General features: G+C 43.5%; 1 protein-coding gene across 1 annotated transcript in view; it reads right to left on the reverse strand.

Annotated features, from left to right (window-relative positions):
* Positions 1-8,868, reverse strand: part of SLC9A6 (solute carrier family 9, subfamily A (NHE6, cation proton antiporter 6), member 6) — a 37,540-nt gene extending 28,672 nt beyond the window's left edge. Inside the window, exons 1-2 of the mRNA XM_015424030.1 lie at positions 8,433-8,868; positions 1,458-1,657 (exon numbers count right to left, since the gene is read on the reverse strand). Coding sequence (XP_015279516.1) covers positions 1,458-1,657; positions 8,433-8,772 — 540 coding nt within the window. The 5' untranslated portion in view covers positions 8,773-8,868. The remainder of the gene's footprint in view (positions 1-1,457; positions 1,658-8,432) is intronic.
* Positions 8,869-9,291: the final 423 nt, after the last annotated feature.

The raw sequence follows: 9,291 nt of genomic DNA on the forward strand, positions 1-9,291 counted from the left end.
AAACTCCTTTCCCTTCCCCTCCCCACAACAGACACCCTGTGAGGTAGGTGGGGCTGAGAGAGCTCTTGACAGAAACTGCTCTTTTTCAAGAACAGTTCTTATCAGAACTACGGCTTGCCCAAGGTCATCTATTCAGGTGCAAGTGGAGGAGTGGGGAATCAAACCCGGTTCTCCCAGATTAGAGTCCGCACACTTAACCACTACACCAAACTGGCTCTCCCTCTTTAAATTGAAGTGGTGGGGAGAATTGCATGAACACAAGAATCCTCCTTACTGGAAGTTCTAGCTAGCATCACACACGGCATTAGACAAGCAGAAGACTTGAGATGTAGTAGCATACATTAGAGCTAACATAACAGCATACAGGTAAAGCTGAAAAAAATTCAGGGCAAATTGTGTACGTTTAATAGAAAAATTCTGAATAGCAAGTTTCTGGAAGATGTTCTGATAGAAATCAATTTTAAATCATGTTTATCTAATTTGTATGTAGCAAACAAAATTTTTTTAAAGTGCCACCTTACTTTCATGTGCTGCAGAAATATATCAGAATTATTTTTCGATAGCCAAATTTATTGGGGGGGGGATTAATAACACATAGTGATTTCAGTACTGTACATATGAGGCTGATTACATTTATTTAAAATATTAAAATGTTTTGTAGGTCACCTGAAAACGTTAATTACAACTTTGAAGCTGCTCAGCTTGCCTGGTATGGTATTAATTCCTTAGGTTACACATTAATTTTATGAAACAAGGTGTGTTTTAGGAACTGTAAACCTTCTTGGAAATATATAGTAGCAGAAAAAATTCCACTGCTTATCACTGATAACAGCCCAAGTGAGCACTAAGTAAGACAAGACACCAGAGTTCTATGACTCAAGCGCCAAATGTTCGGTTTTGTTCTTTAAACACTGGAACCAGGGCATGAGGAGAGGGGGGGGCCCTCAAGCCCTCTCTTGCAGTTTTCCTGACCTGAAATGAGCCTGAGGAGCTATTTGCCCTGTAGCAGGAAAAATATAGGTACTGACACAGGTGCACGTATGCTTGCCCAACCAATGCAAATGGGGGCATTGCAGCCCCAGGGCTGCTTCAGGGTGAGAAATGAATTGGCTGGGGGGGGGGGGGGGTTGCACACAAGCCTCGTGCCACAGACCCAATCCAGTTGAAAACCATGTGTGCCTGCTATTTATAGAAAAGGGGGGAAATGCTGGGAGTGGCATTGTGTCTGTTTTAGCCCTAATAGAAAGGACAGTAAAAGAGAAACAGTTGGATTAGATGGCCTGTATGGCTCCTTCCAGCCCTGTGATTCTGTGATTCTATGGGAACATACATTCTTGTTTGTTTTTGCAGGGCACACTAGGAGCTGCTGACCAGCAATGCCAGGACAGCCAAATTAATCCAACGTGTACCTTTCCAGAAGGTTGTTTCCTCAGTAGAGGATCACCAAATCAGCTTACCTTTCTGAGCATCTCATTATCCTGAACATTATTCAGCTCATGTGGGCTGATTTCCCCCTTGAGGGTGTATTCATAGTACTTTCCACTGATGTTGAGCAGCAGTGTGGCAGGACTTGTCTGCACTTGGCACTTTAAGGTGTCATTGTTGACATCACTGGGAACGTGGATACCATAACGAAGAACAACGCCTACTAGAACACCTGTACAGAATAACACGGAAGGTTAGCAGTTTATCATGGTAACTGACAGCTAAGACACTTTAAAGAAATGTGTGGCTTCTACCAACATATGCCAAGAGATCACAAATTCAACGTCACAAGAACTCAGTGCCTTATACTGTGAGCACTGGTTCAGACGTTATGTTTATAATGTGCATTAAACAGAAATGCAATATATATGCACTCAACAGATGCATCTTAAAGAACAGCAGATAGGGACTTCAAGGCACCAGTATTGGCTGTAGCTCTGATTCATTCACGAAGTAGAAGGCCTCACAAAAACAGCTATACAAAGGCCCAGTCAAGTCCTTGGTGTTCACATGACATGTACTTTTAATGACCACCTACATGTCCATCTAGTGATGAAGGAGAAGAGAAGAGAAAGGGCAAACTAGAGGAGTAGAGAACCTTAGGCTAAAGTAAACAGCTATGGTCACTTTGTAGGAAACTGATAGCATTTAACCATCATCAAGATGCGGGCCCTTGCCTTACAGGAAGCCCTTTCCTCAATACCATATAAGTGATCTTGCAAGCTCAAACCTGCTTGGACCTGCACTTAGCACTCTCCTAAGCTCCCAGTAAGGTCCTGCATGAACAATTTTTTGTAGAGACCTACCCTCCGTTTTTCAGGTAACTTCCACATTCTAGTTACTTGCCTTTGCTTTTCACAATTTTAATCTTTCCTACAAGAAATTCATCTGATTAAGCTGATTTGATGGAAACCCCCTGAAAAAACTGCCTTTGCTTCTCATGTTTCACACAAGCCAGAAAGAAATTCATTTGATGAAGCCAAGTTGTTGGAAAACCCCATCACTGCAACATGGCTTGATTGTTTGGTTCCAGCAGTCCACGAAAATCTGAACAATCTTAGAAACTCCTAGCTTCTACTCAAGGAAATGTCCATTGCACCTGTCCCTTTGTCTTAATTTGTCCCCTGAATGCATGGGTAGAATCCTTGCTTTTCTCATGAAAGAGAACAGGCTTTAATAAACTCCTTTCTTGAGGCCTAAGAAATATCTTGTTCTTGTAAGATTTCAATCTCACAAGGAGAAAATGCAACAATCACAACTGTGCATGTTCAGTGCATCTAAGCAGTATAAAACTAAGCAAACTTCATGGCTGAGTTTCCTGAAAAATTCAACTTTAATTTAAAGAGGGAGAAAAGTTTATAATAATTAAAAAAAATGAAATGGACATTCAACAGGTCTTCTGGCTTCTCCATGACTGCCCTGTCTTGTCCCGCTATTCCTGGCATCTTTTAAACTTTTGAAGGTCTTTACCACATTCTGTTAGGGCTACATTCAATTCTGATGTAAAGTTCAGAGGCTGAGGCATGTTTTTAGAAGCTGTCATATAAGCATGTAAACAATACATGGGAATTTATTACCCATGCAACTTTTCCAGCGATGTATCCAAGAACTGGACCCAACAGAAATGTAGGATCCTGCTCATAAATCATGGAAAGATTGATGGACTTCATAGAGTGTTTCCATATAACCTCCAAACACTGTGGGTTGGAACCAGACTATATTTTCCAGTGGCAGAATGAAACTGCCTCCTCCTTCCCACTGCAACTCACTGATCGCCACAAAATGCTGCTCCTGAGACAGAGGGGACCCTGAGGAATGACATGAGGGATGGCTGCAGCAGGAAGGGGTGGCTGCAGCAGCAGAAACTGCCCATGTAGTCTGAATCCAACATGTCAGAAAGTGACAGAAGTATAATCTGTATTCCCCATGGTGTGATATTCTCAGTAGGGATGCTCAAACACCCACTGATTCAATTCATCTGCTGTAAGCAGAAAGTCAATTTTTTTATGAACAGTTCAGCTACTCAAGCCAGTTCACTGCTACTTTTTGGATATTCAAACAGTACAGTGCCACTGGTGGTCTCTTATGCATGCACATCCTCCCTCCCCCCAGGCTCACAGACCTGTCATTGCTGTGCACCACTCAGCATCCAATTGTATAAAGGCATCGTAAGCAAATCGATCAGTCAGCAATTATAATTTTTTTAGGACATTTGTGCACTCTGCCTTTTCCCCAACACAGACATAAAGAAACAAACACACTCTACTAATATGCACTTGCGTCTTCATGTATTTATTTAAATACAATAGAGACCCTACTGTACCTTATACATATTCATTATATTACAAAAACCTATCTACTAATAGAAAAGTCCACAGCTACAGAGACCTATTCCAATGCTGTAGACTATCTTGCTCCTGATAAGAGACTAATGAAGGTTGCAACAGTCGTAAATGATGAGTGATGCAGCAGGCTGTTACGTTCTCCACAAAAAGTGATTCAGCAAGCATCAAAGCAAGCATGAGAGATGCAGCAGGCTGTTATGTTTTCCACAAAAAGTGATTCAGCAAGCATCAAAGCAAGCAACACTCCAGTGCACAAGTCAACAATTCTATAGAAGGCTTCTCCGGAGAAGCCTTCCACAGAATTGTTGACTTGTGCACTGTAGCATTGTGAGCTTTGGTTCCAGGAAAAATATGTCTGCCTGAAGACGAATCTGTTGAAAAATGTAAAAAAAGGGTTTTTTAAAAACTTTTACCATATTAACTTGCTTTTCTAACAGGAGGTTAACCTGGATCCAGCAGAACTTTCAAGCTTTTAACTGAGTCCTTCAGCTAAAAGTTGTGCCCCATCAGTAGAACTACCCCATTCAGTGCAGAGATCTTACCAATCAGCATCACTTCTTATCTGAATTCTCCTTCAACAACTTAACCGCTGCATTCAGGCACTGGCTAAGAAAGGAGATGATGGCAGTTCTGGGTGGTTTTGTTAAGGTGATATACAGCTGAATGTCACCCACATATTGATAACTCCCATTTTATTTATTATTTGAAATATTTATATTTCACTTTATTTCCTTCAGACTTAAGGTGGCTTGATTCAAACTCATGGTGGCTCCAAAACATCTGATCTTTAGTTGTGTACTGCTAATATGTGATGTTTTTCATGTTGTTATATATTTAACTATGTGTGAGATTACCAGTTTGGGGGCTTTCAGGCCCAGCAATCTTAAAATATAAAAACTATAAAATCTATCCCCAAAAAACTTTTTAATATTCCAAATTCTGGGACAATCAAAACTATAAAACCAGCAAAAGTTACTGAATTTTATTCCCGCCCCGGACATTGCTTGCATCTTTCACTTAGAGTTCATTCACTCAAAATAGGAGTTTGGCACATATACAAAATTTAGACAGCATATCTATCAAATCCCAGGCAAAATCCTGAAAAAAACACTTTTGAGAATGAAAGAATAGTAAAATTTTGACACCCATCTATATATCAAAATATTCAACTAATCAATTAAAATGTCATTTTTATATGGTATGTCAATTTCACTGACAGGAAAAAGAAAGTACCTCTGAGCATTGAAGGGTAGTGAACTTAATATCCAAAGACCTATTCAAGAGTGACATCAACAAGATCAATAAACATGGGCTTCAGCGGACTCCAGTCACTAACAAAAGGCAACAGGTGCAGAAACTTCCTGTGGTTATACATGCCTAGCTAAGGTTAAAATCTCCTATAGCATTTGCCCACTGTTATTAACTACTTTACCAAGCTTAACTTTCTAACTGTATTATTCCATTGTTGTCAAAACAACTCTGATGAAACTACAAAAAGTCTTCTGTCTCCTTATGGGAAAGGGGCTATGACTCAGCAGCAGAGCATATGTTTTGAATGAAGAAGGTTTTTGAGGTTCAATCCTTGGCACTCTCCAGTTGGGAAAGTGTGTCTGTCCATGGCTCCGGAAAGCCACTGCCACTCGAAGCAGACTATACTGGACTAAATGGTCTGATTTGATCTAAAGCACCTTCACATGCCTGTATGTTCAACTTAAAGACAAATCTACACCGTGACCCTACACAGAGTTATGCCAGTCTAAGCCTACTGGTTTCAGTGGGCCTAGACTGGAGTAATTCTGGATGGGACTGCACTGTTATTATCTTTAAGGTGCCATCTTGTGGCACCTTAAAGCAAACGAATATGGCTAGCCATTTACAACAATTATGTGAAGCACAGACATACACTGCCAATAAACTTCATGGCAGACTAGGTATTTTAAACAGAATCTCCACATCCAAACTCAAATCTTAATTTGCATTTGCTCCAGTAATAGCTGGGATGCATGACCAGTGACAAAGAAGGTACAGTGGTATCTTTCAAACCTTCTTAGTGGAAACACAGGTGTTTGCTAAACACCTGAGCTAAAAATACTCCAAGAGTATGCATAGAATGAGCTGCCAGATAGTTCTTCATAACCCAGATTTTGTGTCTGCTTGTTCATAAATAAAATAAAATAAGTTCAGTGAATAACTTTATAATAAAATTTAGATATATTTAGCCTGCTTACTTTAGTCCCTGAAACCAAACAACCTAAAATATTTACAGCACAATCCTATACTGAGTTGTCCCAGTTCAAACCAAATTATTTTAATGGATTTAGACTGAAGTAAATTTGCATAAGACTGCACTGTTAAATGTCTTCCAGCTTTTAGTGTATTTCTATTGAACAGCCAGCTTTCTCCCTAAAGAAATTATATTGTAAATTTCCCAACTATTTTTGTGATGACCCCTTAAAGATTCAAGTACTGAAAGCAGGATACTGTGAGGACTGTTCAAAATTTCCAGTCACTTCACTAGTCTTACATAGCATTGGGCTTCAAATGTGCTATAAATGTTAGCACTGATGGATAAAGCAGCCCTGGGTAATATACGAGCGCTGTGAAGAACTCAGTTTGCAATCATAGACCTATGGTGGGACTCTGGTAGCACCAAACAAGTAGATACTTCCAACAACAGTTATGTCATCATTGCCCAAAGAATACTGAAGATCCACCAGTAGATGGAATAGTCCACCAGAATAAATCTCCATGCACATATTCAGATACAACATCAGGCAGAACAGGCATGTGAGAACCACTGAAAATGAAAAGAGATGCCTCAGCCTGTCAGAGCTAGTTCAACTCAGGGCAGGGGCTTTGGGAGGATTCATAGATCTTGGATAGTACATCCACACTAAGGATACTTAGAGTGTAGGCGCAAGACAGAAGGCACTAGACAGATATGTAAACTGCAGGACGTTACGTGGCTGCCTACTGAGAAAAGATGGTACAGCCACATTGGTCCATGAAAGATCGAAAAACAAGACCAAAATCCATGTAATACTTTTTATGACAACATTGTGCAAGCTTTCGAGCCCAACAGGACTCTTGATCTTGTGTAACATCTCAAATGTCTCTCTAACACCGTTAACACATGCACTATAAAGGTGCTTCTTAATTGCCTCAGCCTGCAAGGGACCTGCACATTTTCAATTTAGGATGGCCTCTGGATAGTTTCTGTGTTTTAGTGAAAGAACAAACAACATACTGTAACCCTACAGCATAGCAATAAAGTTTATAACCCGCTGGCATCTCACAGAGGAAGCCAGCAAGACCAGTCCTTTCCACCACGGCCTGACAGATCTGCTTTCCACCCTTCTATCTTTTTAAATCTTGTCACATCCAGCCTGATTAAGAGTCCTGGTAGTCTTGAAAGCTTGCACAAAGCTTTGGGTCAATTTGGTTGGACATCATAAAAGGTATTACACAGATTGAGGCCTATTGAGAGTCAGTGTGGTATGGTGGTTAGAGTGTCAGACTGGGAGACCCAGGTTCAAAACTCCATTCTGCCATGGGGGCTTGCTGGGTAACTTTGGGCTAGTCACATTCTCTCAGCCTAACCTACCACACAGAGTTGTTGTGAGGATAAACATGGAAGAGAGGAAAACCATGTATACTGCTTTGGGTCCTCACTGAGGAAAACAACCGGTATAAATAAAGAAAATAAATAAATAAAACCTCTATTTCAGAATGCAAATACAATATGTAGCTCTCAGCTGGGGGAGGGAGGAATGCAGCTGCTGAGTAGTCATTTGAGGACTCAGTACCCGGTGGATGTGGCTCACTAGATTCTAGCCAACTGGAGACCAGCCTCTGTTATGTGGTTTGCTCACTCTTGTGGTGCAAGTCCCAAGAATTCAGGATCTGAATGGAGTTCAACAGAATCTTGGCTTTAAGAAGTTCAGTTGCTGTCCTCTCTAGCTTTCAAACACTTGAAATGTGGCTTCTGGATTTCAGTATTCTAAAGAGATTATTGCAACTCTGCAAACAGTCAAAGTGCAGCTGACAGACAAATGGATCAATGAATCCCGGGATATCACAAGTGAGTACAAAATATATACAAAGAAGCTCATTTGCTGGATGAGTGTTTTCAGTGAATAGATGGGCAACAGCATAACAACAGCCCTGCTGGATTAGACCAAAGGTCCATTTGTAAACAGTGGCCAGTCAGATGCCTCTTCTAGGAAGCTCACAGAACAGGCAATAGGCTCCATCCGCCGCCCCCCCCCCAAAGCATTTAGAAGCAGCCAAACGGTTTAAAGACAAACGGATTACAAGCTTTCATCGGCAACAGCCTCCTGAAACAGATTCACAGACAGCAAAGATGCTGGGCATAAACAAGGTCCAGGGAAGGGAAGTCCGGGAAAAGCGTCTTTCTAAACTGCGGTGTCTGGAGGACTTGTTTCTACGGCTGAGGAGCTGGGAAGTAGTAATGTAGTGGGCGGGTCCGCTAGACCTCGGGGTCCTAAACCGACTGTCTGGCTGGGGGGGATAGTCGTGGCCGGGGGCTCGGCCGCCTCGCTACGGAGCCGTGTGGACGCAGCCCGCTGGCCATCCACTCACCGTAGATCATGGCCAGACCCGTCTCGTGGAGGAAGCGCGCCCGGCGGTGCTTGAAGAGCCAGATGGTGAGGATGGTGAGGGTGAGCAGGAGGATGAAGATGAGCAGGTTGGCGCTGTCTTGGCGATGGCTCGCTTCGGCCGCCTTCTCGGACACGATCTCCTCTTCCAGGGCCACGGGCCGGGTTGCCAGTGCGGGGGAATCCGCCAGAGCTCCTGCCCCGGCCCGGGTGTCCAGCCCAGCCATCGCCATCAGCAGCATCCCCAGAAGCCCTGGTCGAGGGGCCGCGGGGCTCCCCGGCCCGGCTCCCCGGCATCGTCCCAGCTGGGCCAGGGTGGCCATGGCTTTGGCACCCGCTCGCTCCTCCTCTCTACCCCGGGCTGGGGCTGGAAGCCGAGGAGGCGGCCGTGAAGAGGAGCGCGCAGGCGCCACGAGGCGGACGCCTAGGGAGCAGGCGCCGGAGGAAGCGCGTAGCCCCCTTCCTCCGTGGCGTGATGTTTACAGGCAGAGGAGAGACCTGTGTTGGTATGGCTTTGGGTCAGAAAGCGTGCCTGGAATCCTTGCCTTCTCTCCCGAGCCTGCCAGTTTGCAAAGAAACAAGCGCTGCTGGTTCGAGAAGGGTTTCCTTCCAATCAGTGCTAGGGGCTGCCGTCATGTGCTGTCTCATCTTTGCATGTTTACTGGGAGCTCAGGCCCCCACGGAGTTCATACCCAAATCGCGGGCTGCCGGGCTGTTGGTAGGCCACAGAAAAAAGACCCCAAAGCAGCTGTCATCATGTCAACGGCTTCATTAGCAGCGACCAAGCCTTCGGATTTCAACCCTCGGAGTAGGGGGGGGGGGATCACTGACGCGCCACCTGA

The sequence above is a fragment of the Gekko japonicus genome, unplaced genomic scaffold (genome assembly GCF_001447785.1).
Source record: "Gekko japonicus isolate JY-2015 unplaced genomic scaffold, Gekko_japonicus_V1.1 scaffold575, whole genome shotgun sequence".
NCBI classification, from domain to species: domain Eukaryota; kingdom Metazoa; phylum Chordata; class Lepidosauria; order Squamata; family Gekkonidae; genus Gekko; species Gekko japonicus.